The sequence below is a fragment of the Sphaeramia orbicularis genome, chromosome 16, assembly GCF_902148855.1.
Source record: "Sphaeramia orbicularis chromosome 16, fSphaOr1.1, whole genome shotgun sequence".
NCBI classification, from domain to species: domain Eukaryota; kingdom Metazoa; phylum Chordata; class Actinopteri; order Kurtiformes; family Apogonidae; genus Sphaeramia; species Sphaeramia orbicularis.
The window spans coordinates 59,880,538-59,895,643 of NC_043972.1; the positions used below are offsets into that span (position 1 = coordinate 59,880,538).

Sequence of the window (15,106 nt, forward strand, 5' to 3'; positions counted from 1 at the left end):
ATCATCAGGCTCTGCAGAAGCCTGATAATGACCGTCAGGTGTGCTGGGAGAGGGATACATCTAAAACATGCAGGACAGTAGCCCTCGAGGACCAGGGTTGGGCACCCCTGTTCTAGACCATGGACAGACTTGTAGACCAGCAGAGCTGTTTTAAAGTCTATTCTCTGAGCCACAGGAAGCCAGTGCACAGATCTGAGCACAGGACTGATATGGTGGTCCTTCCTGGTTCTAGTCTGGACCCCAGCAGCGGTATTCTGGATGGACTGCAGCTGTCTTCAGCTGGCTTAGCGTCCAGTTAGAAGGCCGTTCAGTAGTCTAACCTGGTCCAGATAAATGCGTGGATAAGTCTAAGTCTGCTTTAGACAGTGAACCTGTGATTCTACCAGTGTTTTTGAGATGGTAAATGTCACTGATTTAATGAGTCTGTTAAAATTTAGGTCTAAGTCCATTATTAGCCCTAGATTTAGAACCTGATTTTTAGCTTTTAGAGGAACAGATTCCAGACGACTGATGACACTTTCTCTGGGTCTCTGTGGATCAAAGACAATTAAACTCAGTCTGGACTGAGTTTAATTGGAGAAAGTTGTTTTGCATCCACACAGTGATCTGTTGGAGGGTTAGGGTCAGGGTTAGGGTTTGGGTTAGAGTGATCTGTTGGAGGGTTAGGGTCAGGGTCAGGGTTTGGGTTAGACTGATCTGTTGGAGGGTTAGGGTCAGGGTTAGGGTTTGGGTTAGACTGATCTGTTGGAGGGTTAGGGTCAGGGTTAGGGTTTGGGTTAGAGTGATCTGTTGGAGGGTTAGGGTCAGGGTCAGGGTTTGGGTTAGAGTGATCTGTTGGAGGGTTAGGGTCAGGGTCAGGGTTAGGGTTTGGGTTAGAGTGATCTGTTGGAGGGTTAGGGTCAGGGTCAGGGTTAGGGTTTGGGTTAGAGTGATCTGTTGGAGGGTTAGGGTCAGGGTCAGGGTTAGGGTTTGGGTTAGAGTGATCTGTTGGAGGGTTAGGGTCAGGGTCAGGGTTAGGGTTTGGGTTAGAGTGATCTGTTGGAGGGTTAGGGTCAGGGTCAGGGTTAGGGTTTGGGTTAGAGTGATCTGTTGGAGGGTTAGGGTCAGGGTCAGGGTTAGGGTTTGGGTTAGACTGATCTGTTGGAGGGTTAGGGTCAGGGTCAGGGTTTGGGTTAGACTGATCTGTTGGAGGGTTAGGGTCAGGGTCAGGGTTAGGGTTTGGGTTAGACTGATCTGTTGGAGGGTTAGGGTCAGGGTCAGGGTTAGGGTTTGGGTTAGACTAATCTGTTGGAGGGTTAGGGTCAGGGTCAGGGTTAGGGTTAGACTAATCTGTTGGAGGGTTAGGGTCAGGGTTAGGGTTAGGGTTAGACTGATCTGCTGGAGGCAGTCACAGAGCCCATGTTCACCTGCTGTCAGCCAGATGTAAATCTGAGTGTCATCTGCATAGGACATGTTAGTACTGCGTATCAACTGGCCCAGGGGCAACACATGAAGACTGAACAAGAGGGGTCCCAGGATGGACCCCTGGGGGACCCCACATCAGATGGAAGTGGGAGCAGTGTCCAGTGTGTCCCTGGAGTGTTGGAACTGAGTTGAACCCAGAGGCTGGAGTATTCACACATGGACTTCTAGAAGGTTCTATGATCTGGTTCTGTAAAGGTGACACTGACGTTGGTCAAACACACTGTTCATCAGGACCGGTTCTATCCTGTCACATTAGGGTGGGCCGGCTGAAATAACAGGTGGGCAACTTGGTTTGTATGTACAGACGATAGCAAGAGTGTCCTGAAGGCTGACAGTTTGAACTGCAGTCCTGACGCCACTGAACAGAAGTGGGTTAGAGGTTTATTTAAGAAGAACAATCACTTTATTGATCCCCAGAGAAATTCAGTTGTCAGCCAGCTCATCTGTGTGCATTTACTCTTAACCCTTTCATGCACAGTGGTCACTCCAGTGGACAGTTCTTCTCCAGCTGTTCTCTTGTATATTCATGGGTTTGGTTGTTTTATTTTCATATGAGCCAACACAGTGGACACTTATGCACCATCCCATAATACACTGACATTCACACCATTACAGTAACTTTGCAGTTCTAGATAAACCTGATCTGCACTAACATGTTTAGTGTAAATCAAGTGTTAGTTGTTATTAGACTGTAATGAACAGTTTTCTTAAACTTTTTTTTTTTTTTTTGTATATTATCTCCATGAAGTGAGTAATAACTAGTATTGGAGTTTTATAAAATGTGAGAAAACATCAGATTAGCTGCAAAAATTTTCTGCAAAAACTTCTCTGTCCTCTTGTCTGTCCTCTGTCCTCTTCAGTCCTCTTGTCTGTCCTCTTCTGTCCTCTTGTCTGTCCTCTTCTGTCCTCTTGTCTGTCCTCTTCAGTCCTCTTGTCTGTCCTCTTCTGTCCTCTTCAGTCCTCTTGTCTGTCCTCTTCTGTCCTCTTGTCTGTCCTCTGTCCTCTTCAGTCCTCTTGTCTGTCCTCTTCTGTCCTCTTGTCTGTCCTCTGTCCTCTTCAGTCCTCTTGTCTGTCCTCTGTCCTCTTCAGTCCTCTTGTCTGTCCTCTGTCCTCTTCTGTCCTCTTGTCTGTCCTCTTCTGTCCTCTTGTCTGTCCTCTGTCCTCTTCTGTCCTCTTGTCTGTCCTCTGTCCTCTTCTGTCCTCTTGTCTGTCCTCTGTCCTCTTCTGTCCTCTTGTCTGTCCTCTTCTGTCCTCTTGTCTGTCCTCTGTCCTCTTCTGTCCTCTTGTCTGTCCTCTGTCCTCTTCTGTCCTCTTGTCTGTCCTCTGTCCTCTTCAGTCCTCTTGTCTGCTCTTGTGCAGTACTTCCTCATGTCTCTGCTCCCTGTCGGTGCTCGTCTCTGCAGCGCTGCAGTGGTTTCAGTTTATGTGGGAGGTGATGCCAGGAACGTCTCGATCGAAGCATTTGCAAATCACTTACTGGAAACTAAGTGTTGCTGACTCTATGCTTTAGTGTGCTTTCACCTGGTGATCTGGTGATCTGGTTATCTGGTGATCTGGTGATCTGATGATCTGGTTATCTGGTGATCTGGTCTGCAGCAGCGCTTCTGTTTGTGTCTACAACCTGTCACCACTTCTGTCAACTTCTGTTACACATGTTTAAACCTGTATTCAGTTTCATCTGGAGCCTTTATTACTACTGTCTACACAGATAAGATAAGATAAGATAAGATAAGATAAGATAAGATAAGATAAGATAAGATAAGATAAGATAAGATAAGATAAGATAAGATAAGATAAGATAAGATAATCCAAACAGCAGACATGTGAGTGCAGACCCATAATAATCCAGACCAGTGCAGACCCCTGACAGCAGTAAGACCACCCCCCAGACTGTGACAGGACACACTGAACCATGGGACAGGAAACAGCACCAGTAGATGCACACACACATACATACACACACACATACATACACACACACACACATACACACACACACACATACATACAACTATGGCACAGTCCTAAATCCAAACCTAAATATGGAACAACACAAGAATTAAAGCCAATCTGATTAAAAATAGGATGAATTAAAGATGAGACACCACCATCAATAACAGATCAAATGTGAGCGTCAAATGATCAGATGAGTTTTAAAAGCCAGCTGAAACCGGACTGCTGTGTCACAGACTCAGACTCTGCTCTCCTGTAAACGCTGCTGCTGTCGTTGTTCTACTTCCTTCAGTTCAGACGAACACAGAGCAGCTGCACAATCATCAGTTCAAGCTGAAGGTCTGAAGTGAAAGGAAACACTCAGGGGATTCACAGGACGCTGCAGCAGCTCCACTCTTCTATTTCTGGACTGTTTACATGAGTAACAGTCCAATAAACCAACTAACACACAGAGCAGCTCCTGTACACTCTGTACTTCCGATCGAAAACCAGAAAACAGATTCTAACATTCAACTGTTCGTGTGATTAAAAAATAAAATAAAACCAAATAAAGCCGTTCAGTCTGTGAATGATCTGATCCAGACTGGGTTCTGCTGGGCCTGGGTCTGGGTCTGGGCCTGGGCCTGGGCCGGGTCCGGGCTTGGGCCTGGGTCTGGGTCTGGGCCTGGGCCTGGGCCTGGGCCTGGGTCCAGGCCTGGGTCTGGGTCCAGGTCCGGGTCCGGGTCCGGGCTTGGGCCCGGGTCTGGGTCTGGGTCTGGGCCTGGGCCTGGGCCTGGGTCTGGGTCTGGGTCTGGGCCTGGGTCTGGGCCTGGGTCTGGGACTAGTCCTGGGCCTGGGTCTGGGTCTGGGTCTGGGCCTGGGTCTGGGTCTGGGTCTGGGTCTGGGCCTGGGTCTGGGTCTGGGTCTGGGTCTGGGCCTGGGTCTGGGTCTGGGCCTGGGTCTGGGTCTGGGCCTGGGTCTGGGTCTGGGCCTGGGTCTGGGCCTGGGTCTGGGACTAGTCCTGGGCCTGGGTCTGGGTCTGGGTCTGGGCCTGGGTCTGGGTCTGGGCCTGGGTCTGGGACTAGTCCTGGGCCTGGGTCTGGGCCTGGGTCTGGGTCTGGGCCTGGGCCTGGGCCTGGGCCTGGGTCTGGGTCCGGGCCTGGGTCTGGGTCCGGGTCTGGGCTTGGGCCTGAGTCTGGGTCTGGGTCTGGGCCTGGGTCTGGGACTAGTCCTGGGCCTGGGTCTGGGCCTGGGTCTGGGTCTGGGCCTGGGCCTGGGTCCAGGTCCGGGCCTGGGTCTGGGTCCGGGTCTGGGCTTGGGCCTGAGTCTGGGTCTGGGTCTGGGTCTGGGCCTGGGTCTGGGCCTGGGTCTGGGCCTGGGTCTGGGACTAGTCCTGGGCCTGGGTCTGGGTCTGGGTCTGGGCCTGGGCCTGGGTCTGGGTCTGGGTCTGGGCCTGGGTCTGGGACTAGTCCTGGGCCTGGGTCTGGGTCTGGGTCTGGGCCTGGGTCTGGGTCTGGGTCTGTACAAATAAAGACATAAAGGGATGCACCACCACCTACAAAAGTTCAGTGGATGAGGTTCATTTGCAAACATCAAGTCTGTTTCTAAGCTAATGCTAAAGCTAATGCTAATGCTATAGCAAATATTGAACACAAGGCACTGTTGTTCTAAGGAATAAACGTAAAAAAAAACAACCTGAATAATGGTCTGTGCGGAGTTCTACAGCGGCTGTTATCATGAAAGTTAGTGACAGTAGTTAGCCTAAAAAGTCTGAAACAAGCAGAAAACAAACACCTCCACTTCTGTTTAAGCACATGAACATATGCAGACTAAAATCTGAACTTCCGTTAATTTTGCATAACGTTCATGAACAGAATTCACTTGTCTTTGTGTCGGTGGTTTGTTACTGTGTTCAGAACGTCACACAGACACTAACGGCACATGTCAGACAGATGGACTACAGTCCTTTAGAATGTTTTACAGCTGTTCTAAACCCAGGAGGTACAGGAAATTCAGACCACTATAAATAAACTACTATGTCGTCAAAAGACACTTTCGATCTTACTGTTTCGAGGGGATCACATGTGTCAGAGTAGTTCTATTAGTTCCTAAATATTAACCTTTTCAAAAGGAATCCAGTGATGACCATCCAGACACCAGGGCCTTTTGTTCAACTGGATCATATTCAACACAGATTTAACCTTAACTTCATCCATAAAATACACACTGTAAAAAAAATCTGTAATTGAACTGAATTTTCACTGTTTATTTTCCAAATTTTTCCTGTATTTTTTAGATACAGGAAAATATCATTGAAATGACAAAAACAGACTGTGATTTTACATGTCAAATGTAAAATAACACCAAAAAACTGTAACTGTGAATAACCATAAAATTTCCACTTTTTAAAAGAATTTTTTTTCTTTTTTCACAGAAAAATACAGTTAAAATACATTTGCAAATGTATCATAATTTCACAAATATTTATTTTCTATTTATGAGATTAAACTGTTAATCTAAAGTTTAATACTGTAAAAACAAAAAAATTAAAACCAGATAAAATTACTGACAATTAACCGTAAAAGAAGTATTTGTTCTGTCAGTTTAACCAGACTTGTTTGTTAATTGACAAATATCTTGTGTAATTACAGGAGGTTTCACAACAAAAATGCTGAATAAATGTATTTTTGTGAATGTACAACATGTATAAGCACTGATAAACTGTCCAAATACAGTTTTTATCAGAGGATTGGACAACTGAGTCTCACTGAAAATTATATGTATATATATATATATATATATATATATATATATATATATATATATATATATATATATATATATATATATATATATATACACACACACACAGGGTGGGGAAGCAAAATTTACCAATGAACATGTAGTTGTTTTTTCTCAGCAGACACTACGTCAGTTGTTTTGAACCCAAACATATACTGATGTCATAATCATACCTAACACTATTATCCATACCTTTTCACAAACTTTTGCCCATATGAGTAATCAGGAAAGCAAACGTCAAAGAGTGTGTGATTTGCTGAATGCACTCGTCACACCAAAGGAGATTTCAAAAACAGTTGGAGTGTCCATAAAGACTGTTTATAATGGAAAGAAGAGAATGACTATGAGCAAAACTATTACCAGAAAGTCTGGAAGATACTATTAAAGAAGAATGGGAGAAGTTGTCACCCCAATATTTGAGGAACACTTGCACAAGTTTCAGGAAGCGTGTGAAGGCAGTTATTGAGAAAGAAGGAGGACACATAGAATAAAAACATTTTCTATTATGGACATTTTCTTGTGGCAAATAAATTCTCATGACTTTAAATAAACTAATTGGTCATACACTGTCTTTCAATCCCTGCCTCAAAATATTGTACATTTTGCTTCCCCACCCTGTATATTTATAAGGAATTTGATTGTTTTAATAGATATAAATATTCTTTATTAAACATTAAAAAGTTTAAAAAAAAAAAAAAAAAAAAAAAAAAAAAAAGCAAAATTTCATGTAAAGTTAGGGCAAAAAACTGTATTTTAATTATGGAAAATTACCGTATTTTTATGAGATGATTATTTTCCGTTATTTAACAGTATTTTTTCAGCACCCCTGCTGCCAGAATAATACTGTTTTTTATGAAGTGTTTTTTTTTTTTTACAGTGCAGATACCATAATGATATGAGCATTATGAACTTAGGAAGTGGAAACCTCAGTGTGTTCTTTCAGACAGAACCTGTGATGAAGGCTGTGGGCGGTACTTACAGTTTCTGTGAATAAGCCAGCCACATGATGAGGAGAAGGAGTGGGATGGCCAAGTACCAGAAGTATCCATTAGATCCAACCAGACCTGGTTAAATGAAAGGACAAACTTAAGACCATTTCTGAAAGCTTTACAAACACACACTGGGTGCATGGTCAGTTAATGGTTTCTTTGACAACAAAAGAGACTTTTTTCTGCAGTTTTCTCTGTTTTTGAAATCATAACCCTCAACTTTAGTTTGAGCTTTTTATATCCATCTACATCAGGGGTCTCAAACACGCATCCCGGGGGCCAAATGCCAAAGGTGCCAATCTGGCCCCTGGGATGTTTTTGCAAAGTGCAAAAATTCCACAGTCTTGAATTGAATTAAGCAAAAAAAAAAAAAAAAAAGTAGCTTGAATTGATGAAAAAATGTTGAATTAAGCAAAAAAAAAAAAAAAAAAATCTTCAATTAAGCAAAAAAAAATAAATCTCAAATTTAGCAAAAAATCTTGAATTAACAACTTCAAATTTTTGTCTTTTAGTGCAAAAAATAACATTAAATTATGAAAATATTTACATTTACAAACTCTCCTGTACCAATAAAATGTGAATAACCTGAACAAATATGAACAACCTGAAAAGTCTAAAGAAAATTCAGTCCAGTTTGTGTCATATCAGTACTTGAACTCTTGTATGTTTTGTCTGTCTTGTGTGTCATTTCCTGTTTTATTTTGTTAATCCTCCTCTTGTGTCATGTCTGGTGTCTTTGCTTCCTCTCCCTGATTGTTCCACCTGTGTTGATTACCTGTCTCCGCCCTGATTTGTTCCACCTGTGTCTCATTGTCTTCCCTCCCTTCTGTGTATATAAGCCCTGTGTTTTCCCCTGTCCTGTGCCAGTTTGTATTCCTTCCTTGTGTTGTGTATACTTACCAGCGATTCTCTGAACCTGTTCGTCTGCCTGTCTGTTCGTTCCTGACCCGGTTTGTTCCCCGACTTCTGAGCCTGCCTGATTCTGCCTCACTGGTTTTCGACTTTTACCTGGACTCACGGTTAGTGCTTTGCTTTTCCCCCATGTACCGTTGCCTGTTTTCTGGATCCTCTGTGTATGACCTGGTCTGTCCCCTGACTCTCCTCTGTTTTCTCCTAGTCGGGTTACCCTCGTGTGTTCCCGACCTGGGCAGAGAGTTTCCCTTGCTGGTCTCGGGCGCCGTGACGAATTCACACAGTCTGACCTGCGAAGACTCCTTGATGAAACCTTTTTGTGAACTGTTAATTTTGTCCGTGTTTAATAAACACTCCTTAACTTTATTCCTGTCTGTTGGTTGTGCATTTGGGTCCAAGACTTGTGTCACTGGTTCTAACAGTTTGAACTCTTTTCTTCCTGTTCCTCAGTGTTTAGAGTCTCTGTAGATCTGATCCAGAATGCACATGGACTAATCATAAGCTGAGGCAGAATATTGTTAAAATTGTACTTCTTTTTCTTAAGAAATTTCAGGTTATTCACATCATTTTTTGTTTGGATAGTTTATAAAAGTAAGTATTTTCATAATTTAATGTTTGGGGTATTTTTTGCACTAAAATAAAGTTGTCATTATTTATATGCTATTCTGTTATTATTTTACTGGTTTACACTGGAGAGTAAATCGGACTGAATGTGGAACCTGAAAGAAAATGAGTTTGAGAGCCCTGGTATAAATATTTATATTTACAAACTATTCTATAACAATCAAATGTGAATGACCTGAACAAATATGAACAACCTGAACTGTCTGAAGAACATTCTGTGTAATTGTTCCAGTATTCAGTCTGTTATGAAATGTTTGGTTCATTTGTAGATCCACTTTATCTGTAAAATGGGTTCATAATAAGCTGTGGTGTAATATTGTAGAAATTGTTCTCATTTTAGTTCCAAACTCCAAAACTGTACCAATATTCTGTCTGTTTCCACATGTTTGTGTAACATTGTGTCTAATGCACATGTAGAAATGATAAACTGAGGCGGAATATTGTTAAAATTGTACTTATTTTTCTCACAAAATTTAATTAAAAAAAAAAAGTTATTCATGTTTTTTGTGAAAGTTTGTAAATGTAAATATTTTCATGATTTAATGTTTTTTTAATTAAACTAAAACAAAGAGGAAAACTTGTCAGTATTGATAGGTTGTTGTGTTTTCCTGGTTTTCTTATTTTTCTTAAGACATTTCAGTTTTGTCAGGTTATTCACATCTTTTTTGTTTGGATAGTTTATACAAGGAAGTATTTTTAGAATTTAATGGGGGTTTTTGCAGTAAAACAAAGACAACAATTTGCAGTTGTCATTATTACCTCCGCCAAGGAGGTTCTGTTTTTGCCAGGGTTTGTTTGTCTGTTTGTTTGTTTGTCTGTCCGTTAGTGTGCAACATAACTCAAAAAGTTATGGACAGATTTGGATGAAATTTTCAGGGTTTGTTGGAAATGGGATAAGGAAGAAATGATTAAATTTTGGTGGTGATTGCGGGTGGGGGGGCCCACGGGGGGGGCCACTGATCAGCCTTGGCGGAGGTCTGCGCTCTCCGAGTGCTTCTAGTTTCTAGGTTATTGTGTTCTTATTTTACTGGTCTGGTCCACTGCAGATCAAATCAGACTGAATGTGGAACCTGAAAGAACAGGAGTTTGAGAGCCCTGGTCTACATGATCATTGAATTAAATAAAGGAAAACACCTGACTGAAATACAGTAAATAATTCCAAACATGAGGACTACATGTTCTTCTTTAGTAAACTGATCCGACCCAGGTTCCAGGTTCCAGGTTCCAGGTTGGGGGGGGTTCGGTCTTCTACCTTCAGTGTCTCTGCTCCTGGTTCCCACCGTCGTCCATTCACTGGTGGAACTCCACGGACTCCACGGTCCCTCCAGGTATGGATGTCCGAACCATTTGGCCTGAACGTCCACGGCGTAGCTGACGTTGGGCTGAAGTTTGGATCGGTCCAACAGGACGAACCTGGCATCCAGGGGGTACCTGGAATAAACTGGCTCCTGTTACAGAGGACGGACAGACGTCAGCTCAAACCCTGGGATGATCCAATAATAATCAGGTGTGCTGTTGGGGGGGGGGGGGGGGGGGGGGGGGTCATGTGGTACCTTCGACAGGTCTTTACGCTCTCTGATGCGGACCCTGTACTCGAGGTGCTCCCTGGGGTCGCTGTCCCAGCTGATGTTGTAGAAACCATCTGAGTCGCTCACTTGAATGTTGAAAGGTGGCGGAGCTCGTGCTGTCCAAGAACATGTGACAGAGCGGACACGTGCGTCATACTTTACAAGTTCACAACTAGAGCTGGAAGAAAACGTCAGTCTGCAGTATGTGTAGGGCCTCCCATTACTGGGACTTCTTTTCAATTCAATTCAATTCAACTTTATTTGTATAGCCCAATATCACAACAAGGTTATCTCAAAGGGCTTTACAGAGTCAGTTAGAGTAAACAACAGTCAAATGAACAGCAAGAAAATGAGTAGTGTCCAGGGCATCCCCCGTCCTTAGACCCTCCTTCTCGGCAAGGAAAAACTCAAAACCCAGTGGGAAAAGGGAGAAACCTCGGGGAGAACCACAGTGAAGGAGAGATCCACTCCCATGGACGGACAGGCTATAGATGCACCAGGACTGATGGACGTCCATTTGCAGATGTAGTTTTAGTCTACAAGGATGCAGTAGGGTGGACACATGGGGGGTCCATCCCGCTGGATGAGACAGGCAGGGGCGAGTTTCTGATCAAACTCTTAATTTGACCAGTTAATCTCTTATATGTTAGTAACTCCCACAAAAACATTTCAGCCCAATCCGTAAAGTTTTAGGACACCCCCCCATCACCATCTTTAGGGTGCCCGTCAGCCCAGTGCAGAAAACCATGTTTCAGTGAAAAATCCTGCATGTTAGTTCTGCCATATCTGCTCATGCAAATGTCATATTAGAGGTTTTGGGGGTTGCTACTGTCGTTTATGAAGGTCTCAGATCATGTACAGGTCAAAGGTCACATGATTTTAGACAAAGTCAAGGTCATTTGACACTGAAAAATGGGTCAAATCACAGGTTTTTGCTGATTTCTTTCTTGCCTAGTCTGATTTGACAGATCTGCACCCAGGGCTTTGACTGGAGAACGTTTGGTCCTAGAGTACCCATCCGGTACCCTCCCTTTTCCGCAGCTCAGCGGGTACCACATTTCTTTTTCCAGACAACAGTGGGCAGCTGTGGCGGCTGAGGCTCAGTTGGTAGAGCGGGTCGTCCAATGACCAAAGGGTTGTTGGTTTGAATCCTGGCTCCAGCTGTCCACATGTCGAAGTGTCCTTGGGCAGGACACAGCTGCCCACCCTTGTCTGGAAAAAGAAATGTGGTACCTGCTGAACTGCAGAAAAGGGAGGGTACCAGATGGGTAAAAACACAGAAACAAACCCTAAAAACACCAACTAAAACAAGCCCTATATGTGATAAAATATTAAAAACTGCACTAAAAGAAATAAATACATAGTAAAAACACACTTTTATTAACACTCTTTTATTAAATAATGTTAGTTCCTTTTTTGGTAACACTCAAAAATACTGTTCTGATGTTATTTCTGAACTAATAGAATATGAACGTTTGAACAGGATCTGAAACTGTAATGTCTGTAAAACACAATTTAAATTTTTACACAAGAAAGTTTTGTGATAGAACATTAGATCCTGTTGTGATCAAATAAAAATGTGTTTAGTGTTTGTGCAGATTTCTGGTGTAATTCAGTTCTTCCAGGAAATAATCATTAAAAAAAAAAAAAAGAAACAAACAAAAAATTGTCTTTTTAACAGTATCATGATATATCGTGATATATTGTATTGTGATCCTAGTATTGTGATTTGTATCGTATCACCACATTCTTGCCGATACACAGCCCTATTCATAACCCACATGGGTGGGCATCACTACGGGGGGTGTTGAAGTAAGTTTGCTAAAGTTACCACATGGTTCCTGTCAGTGCAGAATGTTCCACACTTTAATAAATGATGGAACATGAAGATCCTCAACTGTTCAATATGACATAACAGGTTTTAAAGCAGGGGTGTCAAACATGTGGCCCGGGGGCCAAATGCAGCCCACCAAAAGTTCCAGTCCGGCCCCTGGGATGAATTTGCAAAGTGTAAAAATTCCACAGTCCAGGCTGTGGAACTCATTTTTGGTTTTCTCATTTCAGGTTCCACATCCAGACCAATCTGATCTACAGTCAAACAAGAACAGCAGAAGAACCCACAAAAAAGAAGGACTGCAGATTTTCTTCTCGGTTTGATGTGAAAAAAATAATCTTACATTATGCCTATAAATAATACAATTTTTTTTTTTTTCTTTTGTTTTAGTGCAAAAAAACATTAAATTATTTACATTTATAAACTCTCCTGTAACGATAAAATGTGAATAAATTGAACAAATATGAACAACATGAAATGTCTAAAGAAAATTCAGCACAATTTGAACTCTTTTCTGCCTTTTGAGTGACTTTTTCTGCAGTTTCCTCTTTTTTTGAAGCAATACCCCTCAACTTTAATTTGAGCTTTTTATGACCATCTACATCAGGGGTGTCAGACATGTGTCCCGGGGGCCAAATGCGTCCCGCCAAAGGTTCTAATTTGGCCCGTGGGATGTTTTTGCAAAGTGCAAAAATTCCACAGTCTTGAATTGAATTAAACAAAAAAAAAAAATAGCTGGAATAAAGGAAAAAATCTAGAATTAAGCAAAAAAAAACTTCAGTTAAGTAAAAAAAAAAAAAAAAAAAATCTTCAATTCTGTAAAAAAAAATCTCAAACTTAGCAAAAAGTCTTGAATTAAGCAAAAAATCTTGAATTTACAACTTCTAATTTTTTTTTTCTTTTAGTGCAAAAAATAACATTAAATTATAGAAATATTTACATTTATAAACTATCCTGAAACAATAAAATGTCAATAACTTGAACAAATATGAACAACGTGAAATGTCTGAAGGAAATTCAGTCCAGTTTGAACTCTTTTCTTTCTGTTCCTCAGTGTTTAGTGTCTTTGTAGATCTGATCCAGAATGCACATGGACTAATGAGAAGCTGAGGGAGAATATTGTTAAAATTGCACTAAATTTTCTTGAGTTTTTCTCATTTAAATTTCTTTTTTTTTTCAGGTTATTGGCTTTTTTTTGTCTGGATAGTTTATAAAAGTAAATATTTTCATAATTTAATGGGTTTTTTTTTTTTGCACTAAAACGCAGACAAAAGTTTTTACTATTGTCATTATTTATAGGTTATTCTTTTCTTATTTTACTGGTTTGGCCCACTGCAGATCAAATCGGGCTGAATGTGGAACCTGAAAGAACAGGAGTTTGACGCCCCTGGTTTAAAAGGACTATAAATGTGCAGAAATGCTGTGTGAACCTGGAACTGCTGACAGGACGGTGCTCATTATCGGTGACATCAGTGACGATGCTACTGTGGAAGTGTTCAGGGACTCCAACCTTTGCTCTTTTTCTTATCTTGTGTAATTACCAAAAGTGACAAACACTAAAACAGGAAATCACACAGTTATTCTCATAACTTACCCACATCACACAGCTTCCATCTGGATGAGTCACTGTACACTATTTCTTGATTGTCTTGTCGAACAGCGCTCGCGGTGCAGTAAGTATCACTATCTGCCATTTCATAGAAATCGTCCGGATGCATTTCGCACCAAGACTCCGACGGTTTGAGCTGACAGCTGTCACTCAACTCTTGAAATAACTCGTCATTCCTACGACACAAACAACAGTGGGTTACTCGACTGGACTTCCACAGGGACGGTAGTAAACCTCAACTCTGAGCTGAGCTGAAAGAAGAAGGTGGCGAAGACCCTCACAAGAACATTTCAACAATAACCAACAGTAACAACCATGGTGATAATTATAATGGAAACAAGAACTACAACCACGACTGAGTAAAACTGGGCTGAAAAGAAAGAAAAAACAAAACAAACAAAATTACAGTAAAATAAAATAAAATGCATAAGACCTATTAAATCAGAGGTCTCAAACTCATGTTCTTTCAGGTTCCACATTCAGTCCGATCTGATCTGCAGTGGACCCAACCAGTAAAATAAGAACAGAAGAACCGATAAATTATGACAACTACAAATTTTTGTCTTTATTTTAGTGCAAAAAAACCCCATTATGAAAATACTTACTTTTATAAACTATCCAAACAAAAAAAAAAAGTGAATAACCTGAAAAAACTGAAATTTCTTAAGAAAAATAAGTGCAATTTTTGCAAATATTCTTCCTCCACTTCTCATTAGTCCATGTGCATTCTGGATCAGATCTACAAAGACACTAAACACTGAGGAACAGGAAGAAAAGAGTTCAAACTGGACTGAATTTAATACAGACATTTCAGGTTGTTCATATTTGTTCAGGTTAGTCACATTTTATTATTACAGGAGAGTTTGTAAATGTAAATACTTTCATAATTTAATGTTATTTTTTTGGACTAAAACAAAGACAAAAATTAGAAATTTTTAATTCAAGATTTTTGCTAAATTTAAGTTTGTTTTTTTTTTTTTGCTTAATACAAGATTTTTTTTTACTTAATTGAAGATTTTTTTTTTTCCTTAATTCAATTCAAGACTGTGGAATTTTTGACTTTGCAAAAATTGGCCGGATTGGAACCTTGGGCTGAATTTTCTTTAGACATTTCAGGTTGTTCATATTTGTTCAGGTTATTCATGTTTTATTGTTACAGGATAGTTTGTAAATATAAATATTTTCATAATTTAATGTTATTTTTTGCACTAAAACAAGACAAAAATTTGAAGTTGTCATTATTTATAGACATGATCTAATATTATTTTTTTCACATCAAACCAAGAAGAAAATCTACAGTCATTCTTTTTCGTCGGTTCTTCTGCTGTTATTATTTGACTGTAGATCATACTGGTCTGTATGTGGAACCGGA

At 41.0% G+C, this 15,106-nt stretch overlaps 1 protein-coding gene across 1 annotated transcript in view; it reads right to left on the minus strand.

Moving 5' to 3' along the window:
• The window catches only part of il21r.1 (interleukin 21 receptor, tandem duplicate 1), a 36,137-nt gene that overhangs the window by 13,197 nt on the left and 7,834 nt on the right, over positions 1-15,106 (minus strand). The window contains exons 4-7 of the mRNA XM_030157134.1: positions 13,720-13,910; positions 10,277-10,407; positions 9,976-10,171; positions 7,178-7,262 (exon numbers count right to left, since the gene is read on the minus strand). Coding sequence (XP_030012994.1) covers positions 7,178-7,262; positions 9,976-10,171; positions 10,277-10,407; positions 13,720-13,910 — 603 coding nt within the window. The remainder of the gene's footprint in view (positions 1-7,177; positions 7,263-9,975; positions 10,172-10,276; positions 10,408-13,719; positions 13,911-15,106) is intronic.